At 36.8% G+C, this 18,180-nt stretch overlaps 1 protein-coding gene across 1 annotated transcript in view; it reads left to right on the top strand.

The window, feature by feature from the left end:
- The window catches only part of DCC (DCC netrin 1 receptor), a gene marked incomplete at both ends in the record, with an annotated part of 1,196,613 nt that overhangs the window by 1,042,887 nt on the left and 135,546 nt on the right, over positions 1–18,180 (top strand). The window contains one exon of the mRNA XM_080714768.1: positions 14,590–14,685. Within this exon, the coding sequence (XP_080570894.1) occupies positions 14,590–14,685 (96 nt within the window). The remainder of the gene's footprint in view (positions 1–14,589; positions 14,686–18,180) is intronic.

The following is an 18,180-nucleotide window of genomic DNA, read 5'->3' as shown; positions in this document are numbered from 1 at the left end:
CAGTGGGTGATTGCTCAGGAAATTTATGAGACCAACACGGGCATTTTTCACATTCCACAAAAGAAATACAACAGTTCTTCGGCTGACAAAGCTGTAGTCATTATGGATTTTATATTCCAGTTTACGCAGGAAGAACTTCTTTCAGGCAGATGGCTTGCTTTGTCATAGGACCTTTCTTGCAGGAGAATCACTTAGGAGAAAAACTTTAAAGAGATCTGGGTTGCATTCTGACTCTATCAGCTATGAGCTGGTTGACCATGGCAAAGATATTCTATCTTTTTGAGTATAACAATTTTTTACCTCAAATCCATTTATTTGGCTAGCCTTTTTGATCAAAGAAAGTTTCTATACTTTTATTGGTGCATTGTAATGATACATTTGATTGAGATATTGAATGGTAGGAATATACATGCACACAGCCCTTGGAGGATTTCCCTCCGAGTCCCACCTCTTCTTTCCCTTCCCTGTACATATCTTTGAGATTGTCATAGATAACATAATATACATACATAGCATTATTTCAGCTGGTACTTTCTTATATCTCTATCCTCCATCCATCTGCACCCCCGGACATCTGCCATTACTCCATTGGAGTCTCTGCTCCCCTATGTGAGGTTACCCTTGTTTCCCAATTTAAACGTAGCTTCCACAAATAAGAAAAACATGCACAAGTATTTTTTTTTTGAGACTGGCTAATATTGCTTAGCATAATATTCTCAATTTTCATTTATTTTCCTGCAAATTATACAATTTTGTTCTTCTTTAGGACTGAGTAAAATTCTGTTGTGTGTATATACATCACATTTTCTTTGCCCACTCAACTTTTGTGATAAATAGCAATTCTTGGTATTATTAGATAGACATGTAAATAGTGAAATAAAATATTTTTAGTTACAGCTACATCGAGGTGATAATTTTCACAGGCTAAAAGATAAAGGGACTGTAGATATAGATTATTGTTATATAGCTTGCCTGCAATGTTCAGGGACCTGAGTTCAGTACCCAGCGCAGCAATAAATAAATAAACAGACACGAGTTAGAGAGTTCAGATCCGAAAACAGTAACATCAAAACTTTAGTTAAATCAATAATGAATAGTTTAAGAAATGTCATTCATTATGGCTCATAATAACAAAACAAATACCATTTGCTGAATAACTATTATCTAGTTATTCTTAAATATTATATAACCAGTATGTATCTTCATAAAGGTAATAGAATCCACATCTGCAACTTAAAGAAGTCAACAAGGACCTTAGAAGAGTTAAGAAAATTTCTGGGGATTATGTATCTTTTAAATAGATGCAGTTGTGTCTAATGCCAGTCCCGTGGCTTTTCTACTCTCTTATGCCCTCAGGAAGGAAACAATAATAACTTTCCTTCTGAGACTTGGCCTTAAAAGCTGATTCTCCCTATGAGCCAGGGGCCTTGCAGATTCAGTTAAATAACATACTGCCTCTGTCTAGGTCTATAGCTCCCCCCTTTTTCTTTTTATATGTTGGGGCTTTTTTAATTTTATTGGTGCACTATAGTGTCACATCATAATGTGGATCATGTTGACAATGGCATGTATTCACATAGTACCTGGTGCCCTCACGCCTTCCCCTTTTCCTCCCTTCCAATTCTGAGTGTCCAGGTCAACAATGTTATATTCACATGTATACACATATCGAATGTAGCTTTTGCATTAATAGGTCTTTAGCTCCTTAATGTTCTCTTCTTCCTTTCATTTTGACCACTATGCAAAGGCTGAAGAAAGGTCAGCCTATAAACATTTGTCCACAACTGAATGAGCCATTTTGTTTTGTTTGTCATCCGACAACAAACACTTCCCAACATTTAGCTATATTAAAATCTAGGTCAATTTAAGACAACCATGCATACATTTCTCACTTAAATTCCAAATACATACCGGTAATGTTATGGTTCAGTATATATATATTTTTTAAGACCCAAAGTGTTTTGCTTCTTTTTTTCCTAGTATCCTCACCTTGAACATGTGTTTATTTTAACTACAAATTATACCTAACAGTCTGCAGAATTTTACTAATAATGCTAATGTCTAGTTGCATCTTGGCCTAATTTATGTTAACTCCATTGAATTTTGTCTTATATTTTCTTTGTTTCTCTCTCATCTTCTCTGTCAAAATAACCAAGTGAGTAATAATTAAGATTCTATTTGAGCCAGGCTAGGTGGTACATGCCTATTATCCAAGTCCTTGGGAGGCTGAGACAGTAGGATTATAGGTTTGAGACCAGCACCAGCAATGTAACAAGACCCTGTTTTAAAATAAAAATTATCACACTTATTCCCACTTACTGAAATCCTCAAAGCCAAAAGGTGAGTAACTTTGACAAGATGATCCACTCACAACCAATTTTCTTTAATGGAGGTCACTTGGATCTGGGAAACTGCTGAGAGATGAGGTGAGGCAGCAGCAGCTTCTAGTGCTTTCTGGCCACAGGGTTGCAGGGACCCTGGCCCTTTGCCGTGGAGCGAGCTCCGGTCCCAGTCCTGCCACGTGACAGGCTCTGGGCCGGCCTCGTTGGCTCCAGACTTGGCCTTGCCCTTCGGCACAGTTGAGAAAAGGGAAGAGGAGTAGATCCCTTGCTTACCTTTTATGTAACCACATGGAAGAATAAAATAAATGAAAGTGGCTCCAATAATGGATGTGCCTCTGTAATGCAGAGGATTAAGAAGTATGGCAAGGGAGTAGGGATTCTCTTTTCCTGTATGTATGTATGTATGTATTTGGGTACTGGAGAATGAACCCAGTGGCATTCTATCTCCAAGCTATACTCCCAATCCTGTTTTCTGTTTTTTTTTTTTTTTTTTTTTTGAAACAGTCTTGCTAAGTTGCTGAGGGTCTAAGTTGCTGAGAATGTCTGCAAACGTGTGATCCTCCTGTCTCAGACTCCTAAATAATGAGATTGTAGGTGTATACCATCATACCTGGCAAACTTCTACTTTGTACCTTTCAAAGTTTTCATTTTAGTTTGTCATAGGGAATGTATTGATTTTATAATCAGGACAATAAGTGAATATTTAAGTTAACTTATTTTATTTAAAAACAAATCTTATGTTTTGAAAAGTATAGCTTTGAAAAGCTATCAAAACTTGCCTTCCTATAATTAAAATAAAATAGAAATGTAAAAAAAATAAAATTAAAATAAGAATGGTAGATTATAGCTTAGAGGTAGAATACCATTGGGTTTAGCCTCATACCACACTAAAAACAAAACAATAATAAGCAAACAAAAAATGCTAATTGATTTTTTCTAGAACTTAGGTCAGAACTGTACTTATGATATATGGCTTAATGCTATATTCTTTGGGCCATTTGTTATTGGTAGTCATTATTTTTACCAGCTCTTTATTCTTACATAATTAGTTATTCCAACTTCATTTTGACATGTTTTATTAAAACACAAGGTTAAAAATTAGTCCAATTTTACAGACAACTCAGAATTATCATTAATGTGCTTTTCCATTATTCAAAGTCATCCCCATTTTTCATATTTTTCTGAGTTAAGTGTATAGTCAAATGAGCAACAACTCCAAATTTTAGAGCACAAAATTGAAAATCATGCATACTTAAAAGTTCCATCATTTGAGGCAATTGCTGCCATGAAAATTAAAAAAATAGAATGTATTAAAGAAATTTAATCTTAAATGAAACAAATGCCTTATTTTTGTTGATTTCCAGTGCAATATAGGTATGCAACCTACAGAATTAAACTTTGTCCCGCATTATAAGGTCACAGTATGTATACATGATGAGTTGCTTCCCATTTGAAGAGAAAAATGGAGAAATAGCAGGAGGAACACTTTATACTGACTCTGCTTCATCTACCCTTGGCATTGTCCAGAGGCCTTAGCAAATAAGATAATGCCATGAAACAGAAAGGTAAACAGAGCTCCTGTATAGGTGTGCGGTGAGACACAGAAGCTGTTGTCCTTATGTGGCTCTTGTAATTACTTAAATGAAAACACATCCTCAGTTGGACTACTCACATTTTAGATGCTCAACAACTGTGTGTGGCTTGTGCTACTGCAATGTGTGCCCCACACATCGGACATGAATGCCACCCCAGCAAGGAGCAAGCGACAATGTTGTTTTATAGTATGGTTGGGTTACCTTCACTGGGTCTCCAGCTGAGGGTGAAACAGAAAAGAGAAGCAACAACAAATGAATTATGACTGATTCTAGGTAAAGACACAGAAATGAATAGGGTTTGCACGTTTCTTGAGTATCATCTAATTGGTATACTGGGTTATTGAATGTTAACATTCACAAAATAAAAATATTGACCAATGAAGAAAACAGGGAAGGCTAGTTCAATATATATGCATGTGCACACATGCACACTCAGATACTTATTGAGTGAAGAGGTGAGATCAATGTATAAAAGGTCACGAGAACATATACTAATATGCCATCATGTTAGGGAAAAAAAAACAAGTGATATTTATGTGAGATTGGCATACATTAGTCAAAAGGGAAGCATTCCCCCTGGGCCTGCATAAAGTTAGGCATGGTGAAGTTTCCAAATTATTTCTGTCTTGTGCCATTAATTCTACTTTTCAAAAAGAGGGCAAATCTCTCAGGGCCTCCTGATCTTGGCATCTTGGTGTTTATCCTGCTGCGACCTGTGGGAAGACTGCAAATTAGGACAACCTGGCTTTAAATCCAAACACTGATCCTTAGTGACCTCTGTCGTGTTCTCATTCCTGGAATGGAGACAGTCCCTGTGCCGTTTTTCAGGGTTCCCATGAAGACGAGTGTAATAAAGCATTTTAGGTTGGCATCTGGCATAGCAGGTGCCCTTGAACAAGGACACTGGTCATTATAGAATGTCTGTTCTCCTTCCCCACCTGCTTTGCTTGTCCTTAGTATTCTTTTTCTTCATGTCTTCCATTTTTTTTTTTTTTTGCTCTTGTACTACCATGTTGCCTTCCTCTCAAGTAGAATCCCAAAGGAACAAGGAATGAGTCAGGAGAATAAGAAGTAGAGAACAAGAAGAAGAGATGGGACAGCAAGCATTTGAAAAATAGATCCTTTTCCTTATATTTCCCAACCAGATCCCATTTTGCTTTATTGTACTTACCCTAGGGAATCAGTGTAGCTGACATGTTAAGCCAAGGTAATGATTTGTTTTTCTGAATTCACTAAATAAACAGTATTTGTATTTTTATTGAGTATTTTGATAGACATCCAGTATTCCCACCTTCTTATATATTTAATTCAACTTTTTTTTGAGAAACGTGAACACAGAGGAAACCTAGGTGCTTGGTTTTGTTGTCTGGCTGATTTCCTGGTGTATAAAGCTTTGCTGAGGAATCATCTCATTAAGTGCTCCATTTGTAAGCTGCATGTAGTGCTTTGTAATCTAAGCATTTACTCAGTCGTTTCTCTGCCTGCGAGGGCTCTCTGCCAAAGCACACCTCAACAACTGAAGCAGGTGAGGAATGTTTATTTTGCTCTAATTGGTGACCCAGGGCTGATCTGTGGAATGATTGAGAGAAAAAGCCAGACCTTCTGGCCCTACCAGTATGAAAGAACACACCTGATCATACATGAAACATTCAGGTCTTACCTGCGTTTCTCTGACTGAGATTATTACAATCAGACATCTCTCTCTCTCTCTCTCTCTCTCTTCTCTCTCTCTCTCTCTCTCTCTCTCTCTCTCTCTCTCTCTCTCTCTCTCATTGGAATGATCATACCTACCCAATTTATTTTATAACTTTACTGAGATAATTGATAAGAATTGTTTAAAAATAAAAGCACATATGAGCTTGATTCTCCCCAAAATACAGTAAAGCTGCATAAATTTGTTCTCATTCACCAAGTTATAGCCAAAAATTATTAACGAATTATCTCTAGTCTAAGCCTAAATAACCCTAAGACCACTAACTTATCTGGTGGAAAAATTATAGTTACAATTACTTGGAAGAACATCTGTAGTAGAGACTGCTGTCTCATGGCACAAAGAGAGTCCACTATGATATAAGTTACTTATATGCACTTGTTACCCCCCAACCACAGCCCAAGATTGCCAGTCATTTTCTACCTGTGATGCCCTTCTCTTCTTATCTCAAACATAATAGAGTAGAAATTTCCTTCTTACCTATTGATATCCCAGTTCAATAATTTCACCTCACTATCAGAGTCAAAATATAGGAATCCTTCTCTACTTTTTCCTTTCTTCTCTGTCTCTCTAAATGCATCTACAAATTATGTTACAACCATTGTTTGCACTCCATTCCTACTGTAGCATCTCAGTTCAGGCTTGTATGATCTTTTTCTGGACAATTACAATGGCCTCTGTAGTGTCCCTGCTTTCAACAACTTTTCCATTTTCCCTGGACTATATGGTTCTGAAGAATCAATTTCCCTAAAAGCACAGTTTGACATTTGTTCAAAATTTTCTTCAACTCACCATCTCTTATTCAATAAAAAACAAGAAGTGCAGAGAATGAGAGGCTGAGCTTTAGAATTAGATATCCTACCACATACCTACAAAAAGAGATGGTCATGCATTCATTCATTCAAGAAATATTTATTGCCCTTTGGACAGCCTTTCCTCATCCCTCTTTTTCTAATTTATAATCAGGAGAAATAAGCACTGGGTTCTGTTGCACTGTAAGATGACTATAGATGATGAAAATGTACTGTGTATGCCAAAAAAAGCTAGAAAAAGGAATTTTGAATACTTCTCAAATGATGTTTGAGGATATAGATATGTTCACTCTCATTTGAAAATTACCCAACTTATACATGTATCAAAACATCTTGATATAAAATATTGTCTAGCATATGCCACAGACTAGATTAAGGTAAGGGTTTAATAAAATAGGGAATGTGTAGTAGTTAATAAAGGGTCTAAATAGGCTTCTAACAAATATTATATTAGGAGAAATCAGAGGAATAGGAAAAGAAGAAGTTCTGAGTGTTGTCTTCAAATTGTAGTTCCAGTTGCACAGTGCTGCGACTGCCCTGAAGGTCCCCTTGTATTAGTTCATTCCACTCCTTCCTTCTGGACTTTGTTCATCAAAAGGCTCAACAGTACCATTATCATCTCCAAAATATTTCTCTGGTTTAGGACACTTTTTTAGGATTTTTTAAACCTCCAACACAGTTTCTTCATCAAAAGACTCATCAGAGAAAATATAGAGTTTTATTTCTTTAGGGAGAGGTAAAAAGTATTTATAGCTGGGCGTGTTGGCACATGCTTGTAATCCCCGCGCTTGGGAGGCTGAGGCAGGAGGATCACACAGGTTCGAAGCCAGCCTCGGCTACTTAGTGAGGCTCTCAGCAATTTAGTGAGACCCTGTTTCCAAATAAAATATAAAATAGGCCTGGGAGTATAGCCAGGATGTAGAAAAGCCCCTGGGTTCAACCCCCATTACCACCACTGCACACACACACACACACACACACACACACACACACACACAATATATATATATATTGTGTGTGTGTGTTTATATACTCTAGAAAAATTGCAACTGTGTCTTATACACAGAAGTTGTCCAATGCTAACTTATGAATGAATGCAGAGGTGAGCAGGGGCATAAAACTTTAATGTGAGTGTGCAAGTGAGAGAAGGAGTCATTGTGCAATGTCATTGGTCCATTTTCCAGGAACCCACAGGTACAGGAGGTGCAAAACAGGATGGGGAATCTGAGTTCCATGTTACAATTTATTAGGAACTTTCCATTTGACCTTCAATAAGTAATTTAGCCTTTGCATGTCTTATGCATTCATCAATTCAAAAAATATTTGTTAGGTGCTCTTTACTCGCTGAGCACAAAAACATTTCTAAGTTTGTTTTTACCCAGTTCCCTTTTTCGTAATACAACCAAGTAGATTAAATAAATTTTAATTTATGTTTTTTCCTTTCTTGTATTCAAATACTTATTCTTACTAGCTATGGGAGTAGCTTGTATCTATAAGATTAGATAATGAGAAAATCATATTATAATCTGATCATTATTGGGACTGTCTTCCTGGAAAAGAAAATCTTTATTAGGTCAATAGCTGGATTAGCTATTAATTAAATTTACAAAGGAGTATATGTAATGAAGTAGAGCTGAATGTTATTAAGTTGCATCTTCCTCAGATATGAATTGCTCATCCTTTTAAGAGATCAATGCAATCAGCTATATTTGCTCTCCACCCATTGCACTTAATTACACAGTTCAGGTCCAGTAGAATCAAAGGTATCCAGTAACATTTAGCCTGCGACGGCGATCCAGTGGCCTGTGTACTGTGGATGTGGTAGCCTTGGTTCATTGCAATGAGCAGGTGTTTGCATTAGGAGATAGCTACCACTCTAATTTTCTCTAATTGACTTGTTGGCAGTGTTAACAGAGAGGGAAAGGGGATGTGGGGGCATGGAGCCTGGGCCCCGACAAGCACTTGGCATGTATGAGCCCCTGAGTGAAATGCATAATCTGTAATGAGTAAAAGAATATGGGCTGTCAATCTGGCACATGCCACTGGCATTTAATTCACACAAAATATTAATTAAAAATAAATACATTCTTCCCACTGGCTTCCATTTCAAAGTGCAGCGTCTTGGTCTATCTCTGAGGAGCTGTTGGCAGGTCTCTTGATTCATTCTCTCGGCCCCAGAAACAAGCATTTGTTTCTTAGCTTTAGGGAAGACTCAACAAAAGCTCTTGGAATAGCAGGTCTCTTAGCTCCCAAGTCTCTGGGGAAGGAGAACCAAGCTTTCTCCTGATTATCTATCCCTTGTCTTTTACAACAACCCTACAATCAATAAATGTGCATTCATTTCCCCTTTTTCCTGGCCACAGAGGCAATACTGGCCAAGAGCCATCTACTTTGGATGTTTAAGGATATTAAGTATTTCTTCAGCCTGCTTTATCACAAATGAATGTGTTCTGTAAAAAATAGTTCCCAAACAAGAATAAAAATCTGATCAATGATTTGAATTTAGTGGAATCACTGAGAATATCCATAGTTAAAATAATTCCCATAGATATACACCCCAATCCAAATAATTCTAGTATGATTCAATTACAACGAAGTCAAATGAGAAAACAGTGCTGCTTTTTATTTTGCACAGACAATTGATAGATTTTTTTTTCAAGACTACATATCTGCAACATTTCGGCAAATACCAAAAATACATTTACTGTCATAACTGTCATTAAGTGTATTCCCGAACAATGGGGTCTGACCATAATTAATGATTAATTCATTTGGAATTCATTATGATAATATTAAATGTGTTTAACTCATTTGGTGGTTCCATAGAGGGAGCAATTCTAGGCAATTCTTTTGTGATTTACTTGTTTTAAAGTTTAAGAGCTCTGAGCATGTGCAGGAAAATGGTTCCACACTGCCCTCTAGTGGTAAACTCTTAAGTGACACCCTTCTTATGTCTGGGGAAAGAACCCTAGGTCTGTACTGCTCACGATTCAGTTTTTTAAAGCATCTTTCCTCTCAGGACACATTCAAGGAGCATGATTCTATCACAATATGCTCCATTACGCATCTGTTTACCTCTACCAATATTAAGCTGTTATCACCTCTTATTTAAATTTAAGGTTGATTCTCTTTAAGGTGTGCATAGCATAGCTGGGATTTGTGGGAATTTTATGGTTAGTATAATTCATTTGCTCCTACATGATACAACTTCAGGCTCTTTGTCAACATACCACATGCCAAGGCTAAGCAGCAAGTGAAAGAACTGACCTAGCACAGGACTAGAGACCATCAATGTCAGTAAGAGTCTGTATTGTAGGGAGAATTACCTCACATGTTTTGTGTTTGGATAAAGATGAAGAATGCTGCTCAAAAGCCATGGAGTAGCTAGGTGAGGTGCACCTGTCATTCAAACTGAGATCGGTATTCAAACCAACACCGTGAGAATGAATCAGTGAGAGATCTTTTCTTCTTTTCTTGAATGACAAATAATATAGACTCCAAAAATGATGCTGTAGTGCTGCAGAAGCTTTTGCAGAGTGTGTCTATCAACACGTGTGAACTGGCGGCCAAGGATGAGGGTGGAATTCAGCGTCTTGGGTACAATGCTGACTACCTATAAAATCCTGTTGTCAACTCAGGGAGGACTATTGTAATGCCGCATTCTCCTCTGAACTGAGTTGTGAATATGAAACAGTCATCCTGAACTCTTTGCATAAATAAACACCTGTTTCATTATTGTATATACCCCCTTTAGCACATAGTATCATGTTTCTAGTTTTTTGCTATTTATATTATGCCATCTTAAACTTTCTTGTCAAAACTAAGAAAGCTTTGACATCTGTGTTCCATAAATACATGCATATTTGCATATGGTTGTGTATGTGGGAATTCCTCTGGGGTCATAGACTAGTGACCACAGGCCTGTATTTGTCGGTTTCTCTTACAATGAAAGACTCTACTCAAGATAGCAAATAGCCCAAATGAAACAGCACATACTCCTCTGCTCCTTGGCTGTGTGACCTTGTCGTATGGATGGCAAGGGTGGCTATGTGTGCAGAAACAAGCAAGCAATTTCATCTTGAGCAGGCGCTAACAGGGAGAGACAGGCAGACTACAGGATCCCAGGATCCCCGCAGAGGGCGTGCCCACCTAAGGACTTCACAGTGGGCCTCATCTCTTAAAGGTCCACAGAACCTTCTGGTCCTGTCCCCTGGGGACTAAGTCTTTACGTATATACCTTTGGGGGATACTCAACACCCAAATCACAGTAGGCTTGGATTCGGTCCAGGGATATATTCTAGAAGTATTTGTTTACTTAAATTCCCTGCCAATATCTAAATACTTTTATTTCGCATAAAATATAGATTTTCAGGAAATCTGACAACACTGTGTCTGCCTTCCTTATGCCAGTAATATTTGAGACCTGAATAGATAGTATATTTTTTGGATGAATTGTGTTCTTTCTAGGAGTCTTACTGCTCTATGGTATGGCCAAATTTTCTGCCTTTTCTTCTCTTCTCTTCTCTTCTCTTCTCTTCTCTTCTCTTCTCTTCTCTTCTCTTCTCTTCTCTTCTCTTCTCTCTCTCTCTCTCTCTCTCTCTCTCTCTCTCTCTCTTGAATTTGGAATCACTAATCACTAGTCTTTTCCCCAGTCCTTTTATAAATACTTGGACAAATGCAAATATTAGGTTGAACCAAATTTAATTTGAAACACAGAAAGGCAGAATCTTATTTTATTAGGTTCAAACAATGTAGATGTTCGTATTGTCACTGTGTAGATGAGTCATATTCTTGAAATCAGACTTAGTTTTTACTGCAGTAACTAGAAAGGGTGTTTGTCCTAATAGAAAAGTTTTACTGGCTTAACTAAATGTATTTTTACCCTTTCCAATCTGTTATCCTGAAGTATTTCTATCCTCCATCATCTCTCTACCTCTAAATCCTCCCCTCTCTACAAGTTCTAGTTCAAGATCCACGTCTGCTAAGAAGTCTTCTTTGATGACCCAGTCCTTCACAAATTTTTCATGCCTCCACCCTCACACAGCATTCATAAGCTCTGCTACATGTTTGATGGCTGAGTTTTATGTAGTTTTCATTTTCTTTCTTTGCCCAGAATTAAGTTAGTAACCTGATAAAAGAGGTCTGTCTTTTTAAAGAGTTTTATATCTCAAAGAATATTTAACACTTGTTGATTGAGTACTTTCTTGTTAGCAAATTAGTTTTAAAACATTTTTTAAATAATTATTCTCTGTAGGAGAGGAAACAAGTCATTACATGAAGGGCTTTGGACTGCATTAGATGTACTCTTATTTTAGTCTTCCTACTATATAATAGCCCTTGGGCCATTATAATTAAGAATGCCATTGCCTTTAACACTAATATTTAGGTCACATTTAAATTGCATGAAGAAAAATCCACCTCACCAATTTTCAGAGATCATGGGCAGAGATAAAAATACTCATTTTCAAAGCTTTATAATTGTTCCATAAAACCCAGGTACCAGAAACCATCTGTAACACGTATATAGCTTAGTGAATGACTACAGAGTTCAACATATTCTCTTCGTTCTGTTTTCTGCAAACTGGCATTTGGACCCAACAGTTTGTTTCCCTTGCAAGGCATAAGTGGGTAGTGTGTTCCTTCAACAGGAGGTACTAATGTCTAGGTGTCCCTGTTTTATTTAGAGATTTTAATAATGCCTAGATCAAATCATTCCTTGGGGCTGCATCACACCATGCAGTTTATATTTGTTACTTGCTTAATATAGATATTTTTGTCCTATGCTACTTGGTTACACCTTGAAGTTTATTTAGGAAAAAACATGATGAATGCTGACTCTTCCCTAGCTTTTCAATAGTGATTCAGAGCTCTTTCAATCTTAAAAATGATGCACTGTTTTTATTTTTGAAAATATCTCTATAACTTCATGCATCTGTATCTAGTTTGTACTTTAATACACAGAAACTCCTGTGTTTATGTATGCTCAAATTGTCCTCATCTGTGGTCAGTAAGAATTTCTTTAAAATGGCTCCTGAATCCATTTGACACGATCCTATTAGACCTTGGCTGCTTTCTCATTCGTATGTCAAGATGTTTCAGGCTCAGTTGGTATGTTTCCTACTTCAAACTCAGAATTTACCCAGTGTTCAAGAAGTCCTTATTCCTTGAAGTGAAAATATTATTTCAAAGATGCAGACTACATAGTAGGGGTGACTGCTATTGAGTCAATGTTTCTTGACTTCTGCCGTGGATAGAGTTAGAACAGAGAGGAAAAACCTTCAGTTTGGGAAAACTGCACTCTATTTAACCTATTCTATATTACACCTTTTATTCATATTAAGGATCTTTTATTCATATTAGAGATCTGGTTTTCATTGAAATAGGGAAATAAAATTTATCATGTTTACTCATTTGTTTTATTACCTATTGCATCAGTCTCGGAATGACAATAATAAAAGCTTCAATATCATTGAATCTTGTCTTACTATTGTGGGATATTTACAATGTCAGAACATGTGACCATTATAAAATAAAATCTCTCTCTTTAACCCTCACTTAGTTTTAGTTCATTAAATTTATTATTCACCAGTGAGCTATTAGGCCGCTCTCTCCTGTGGTCATTTTGGATACTTAAAGCTCATTTTTCTAATAGTTCTGGGGATCAGAAAAACAACAGTCCCTGATTTCTTGCAAGTGAATAACAGTTCTACTGTTCCATCTACATTTATAGTTAACTTTTATTCACTTTAAAGTTTTTGAATTACATTTCATATTTAGAGTGACTAAAATCCATTATTCTAATTTCTTGTGGCATAAAATTTCATCAAGAGGCTTTATAATTATCAAATACCCGACATAAATCATATATTATTTTTATTCATACACCCAAACTATTGTCAGCAAAATACATATTATACTTTTAGTATGCATTTTTCCATTCTATTTAGTTTGATGCTCTAAGAACTCCTATTGTATATATTTTATATATATATTAATTCTCTAACTTTAATGTTTGTCACTTTATCTAAAATCCTTTTATACTTTCTTTTTGTTTTCTAGTTGTGATTTTTGTTCACAGTTACCCTTTATTTTTTTTTTTACTTTTATTGAGATACAATTTTTGCGTTTTCCATCTCATTTTGAGTTTTTCTAACTGATTGATGATGCTCTTTCATATCTGGTACCATTTCCTTAATGTTATTCAGTGCATTGTGAAATAGCAAATTATAGTTTCAATTTATTTCTCCTGTGTATTTTTATCCTACTTTTTTTTTAAATCCCTTTTTGTGTTCTTATCTTTAGGAATAATATAATCTCCTCACTTTAAATTTTAGGGTAATTTGTTAAGGATTTTACCTCGAGAAATTATTGTTGCTCTCATTATTATGATTTGTTTTTCTACACTCCCGGGAATACAAAAAAAAAAATCTAAGTACACAAAATTTTATTTCATTTTGTTTTCACTAGAACAAGATTGACCAGCCTATGATCCTCCTGTTTTTGCTTCCCAAGTCCTGGGATTTACAGGCTGGCCCCACCACGCCTGAATCTCGTTCATTTTTATTGCTTTGTTCCTGTGCAGTTTTACATCTGTTTCTAGTAGTCTGTCCTCAGTTTGGACACTGTCCTGAGAGGTGACATTGCAGTCCAGTTTCAATTGTTTTTATCTTCTATTCTCAAACTGGTCCTTGATACGTTCCAGAATTACCTGGCAGTTATACTAGGATTACTCTGACTTCAGTTTTGATGGTTCTCTTCAATTTTTCTTTCACAGATGCACAGCATAGCAGTTATAAGGCTGTTAGTTGATTATCTGCACCCACTTTTTCAGGTTTCAAAACATACTTCATCGCCTGGCTTTGTAGTCAAGGTCTAAACTTTTTTAGTTTTCTGTCTAGTCAGTGAATTACTTTTCTTATGGAGTTCAGGAAGGCAACAAGACTGTATTGACACTTCTACCACATTCTTCCCAGAATCCAACTCATTCATTTTCAAACAATTTACTTAATAGATTATATTAAGTTTGTTTTCAGGAAAAATATTTATTGACAGTATTTTAAATAAATGGCATTTTAAATAAATAGGACTAAATAAAGCAACATGTTCAAATTGTTTCTCTTTTTTTCTAGAGTCAAGCTCGCATTATGTAATCTCCCTAAAAGCTTTTAACAATGCAGGAGAAGGTGTTCCTCTGTATGAAAGTGCCACCACCCGGTCCATAACAGGTGAGCTAAAATCGTCAGTCCTCTTGTGACAAGGTGGACAGTGCTAGAGTTGTGGTGAAAAAGAGAAACTCAAGCAAAAGAAAACAAAATATGAACAAAGTAAAACAGCTTTACAAATGGAAGTATGTATTTGCCTACTTATATGTGAGTACACGTGTAAACATGCATACATCTGGGTCGGCTTTAGCTCGGCGGTGACTTTCTCAGTTGGTTTCCAAAACATGCGTACATATGCATACCATACTTTTGATTCTTTGGCTTTCAGAATCAAGTTTTAGGGCAGCCTATTATCCCAAACATGGACTTGGATTTAGTCCTCGCCGTCTCTGTCACCCCAGTAGCCTCAGAGTCTTGGAGCCCTGTTGCAGTACTTCAATCTCATGAGCACCTTGTTTCAAACCATTGTCATTTAGGCAGGATAATCCTGATCACAGGCCTCCAGAAGCCCAGATGGACACTTGCTTCTCTGCACAAAATCCTTTAAACTGAGGTGGAAAACAAGAGCAAACTGGCCTCCCAGTGCTGCTTGGGACGAGGCTGAGGTGCACAAGTGGCTTCTTCCTGAGCTGGTCCTGCAGGTCACCCAGCACCCCTGGAACCTCACTACCTTGTCGTATCTAGAACAGTTATGTGAGTTGGCATATAAAAGCTGAAAACAGGAGAAAAGGGCTCAAGAAAGTGAGAAAGGAATGGGAAGGAAGGTGAGCTCTAAGACATGTGGTTGTTACTTGTTAGTATGGCTGGGCTTACTTCAAATGATTATTATTACATCTCCATGAAGTCATTCTGAGCGCCCTGAAAAAAATACTTGACCCTCTCCAATAGACTTAGGTATGACATTTGGAAGTAAAATGTGAGAGTTTTATCTCATTAGCTAATATTTTGAGCCCAAGCCCATACCCTTCACACCTCATTTAATCTGTCTGCTACTTCCATCTTAATGAAAATAAAGGATCTCAGATAGCAAAGCACCAGAGTCAATATCAGCATCAGAAAGTCTGAAATGAATGGACATAAATGGCTAGAGAATGAATAGTGACATCTGTGGCTTCTGCTGCTGCCCAAATTTATATAAACTTTATGAAGTTTGCTTTCCCATCCTCAGAAGCTCCATTCAGGGACTGTCTTGAAAATACAGTTATTAAATAGATTTTTAGTTTGTATGCAATGGTTTCCAGAAGATACTATCAATTTATTGATTTCAACCAGATTTTCTTATAAGACAAAGATATTATTCTAGTGTCTTTGACTATTTGGATCATGGTTTCCAAGTCTGGTATTTGTCCAAATGGGACACAAAATTTGAGGCACATGTTAATATAGTCACCTATCTTTGGAAAAACATATATTCATTCATATATATATGTATATATATATGTACATATATTTATATATATACATACATTATGTGCTTAATGAGGCTCATAGCTCTTTAAAAGTATAAATAAGTGTTACCATGGAGGAAATTTATTAATAAAGATGTCCTGTTTAGAATCAGAAACATGAAGAAAATTGAAATGCAGATGAAAACTAAGGGCTGGCGTGTGGGAGGATTTCTGGGATTTTCATTTCCCTTACTCCTTGCTTTGCCAGAAGCAAGCATCTCTGAGCAATAGCAGACTACTCTGACTACTCCAGTGCTTTCTGTAATTTTTATTTAGTAGCCATCTCTTTGATGCCCATGGTAAAGAGGCTGAGGAGGCAGCTTATTGACACTCTGACTTCGAGGGTAATCAGGCCATGCAAAATTACAATGAAACCAGTCTTCCAAAGCTCTGTTCTTTTATCAAAATTAAAGCCTACATAGAAAGCCGGGCATGGTGGCGCACACTTGTAATCCCGGCGCTTGGGAGGCTGAGACAGGAGGATCGCGCTGGTTCGGAGCCAGCCGCGCTGGTTTAAGAGACCCAGTTTCCACATAAAAATGTTAAAAAATAGGTCTGGGAGTGTAGCTTGTGGGAGTGTATCCCTGAGGTAGAAGGGCTTCCAGGAACCCCAGTACCACCAAAATTAATTAATTAATTAATTAATTAAATAAAGCCTACATAGATGCATCTCAGAGGTGCCCCATAAAATTAGCTTTTCAACAGAAAGTGGTAGGAATAAAGGCTATAGTGGTCGAATAAGCTGAAGGTAAATTGTTCAGATAGAACCACCGGAGGCATTAGTAACTTCTTTCCCTGTAGCATTCGTTGCCATTCTTTAATTCTCAACAAATGGCTTCCCCAAAGTGGTTTCTAAAACACCAGCAATCCATAAAACAATTTTCCTCAATATGACTTAATCCTCATGGATCTAAGGAGTGAAATGATACCAGAATTAGAAATTCTATGAGGAGTTTTCTTATTAAAGAAAAGCCAGTAATGGGTTGTTAAGGGATGTTTGAAGACAACCCTTCCCAAAGGAACATAATACACTTTCCCTGGAAGTGGAAGAATTATTTTATTATGTTTCCACACATCATAGAGAACAAAGGACAAATAAATGGAATCAAAGGTTAAGGTTCTGGGAGAAACTCTATCAATAAATGTGTCTTAGTACCACGTAAAAAACATTCTCTGTCTTTGAGCTTCTGCAAAGTATTCCCATGAGCTCTCTTGGAAAAAGGCCAGCATAAAGTAAATACAAAATATATCAGAGGCGATAAAAGCATTGCACTAAAATAAGCACCAGCCTGTAGAGCTGCCTACATGCATGTGCTCATAGGCTTTGGGGAACTCCAGAGCCTCTTCTTTGGTGGGAAGCATCTGTGCTTGAACTACCCAAAGCTCTACCTGGCTAGATACAGGAAGAGTTTAATTTTTGTCTTACACCCTTTTATTCCCTCCTGTTTCAAGAACAAGACATGTTGAACTGGAAAAGGGAAGAAGGCAGGTAGAAATCAGAGGAATAATGGAATATGTTGTTCAAATTTATTTATCCTCAACCAATTTATCCATATTTAAATGAAGTACACATTAACGATGTAAAATTGTGTTATGATATTTGAGTTAATTTTGAGCTTGAATATGACAGGGAATTCGTGAGCTCTTACCATCTATTAGGAATTTTGAATAGATTGAATAGATTTCTTTCTTAGCCCAAAATGGAAGATTTTGCACACACACACACACACACACACACACACACACACACACACACAATCTTTTGAATGTAGCCACTAAAATAAGCAGCATGTAAGACACCCAGTGAGAGGAATGGGGAAAAGCCTGAAAAAGATTAGCTTAGTAGGAAGAGAAAGCTTAAAATTCTATTACTCAAGTAGTTTCTGATCAAAAAGAAAAGAAAGACACTTAAAATGTATGTAATATGTAATTTTTGTCCCTGCTACCCAATAGAATGTTCTGCTTTGTTGGAAAGGCTGTGTATCTGTTCTGTCCAGTCTGGTAGGCTCTGGGCTCTTGTGGCCACTGGACTCTTGAAATTGGCTAGTGCAACACAGGAAGTGACTTTTTAAAAGTTATATTTATTTCAATTAACTTAAGTTCACATAAT

The sequence above is a fragment of the Muscardinus avellanarius genome (genome assembly GCF_963383645.1).
Source record: "Muscardinus avellanarius genome assembly, chromosome: 17".
Taxonomy (NCBI): domain Eukaryota; kingdom Metazoa; phylum Chordata; class Mammalia; order Rodentia; family Gliridae; genus Muscardinus; species Muscardinus avellanarius.
This window is presented reverse-complemented; position numbering and strand designations above follow the sequence as displayed.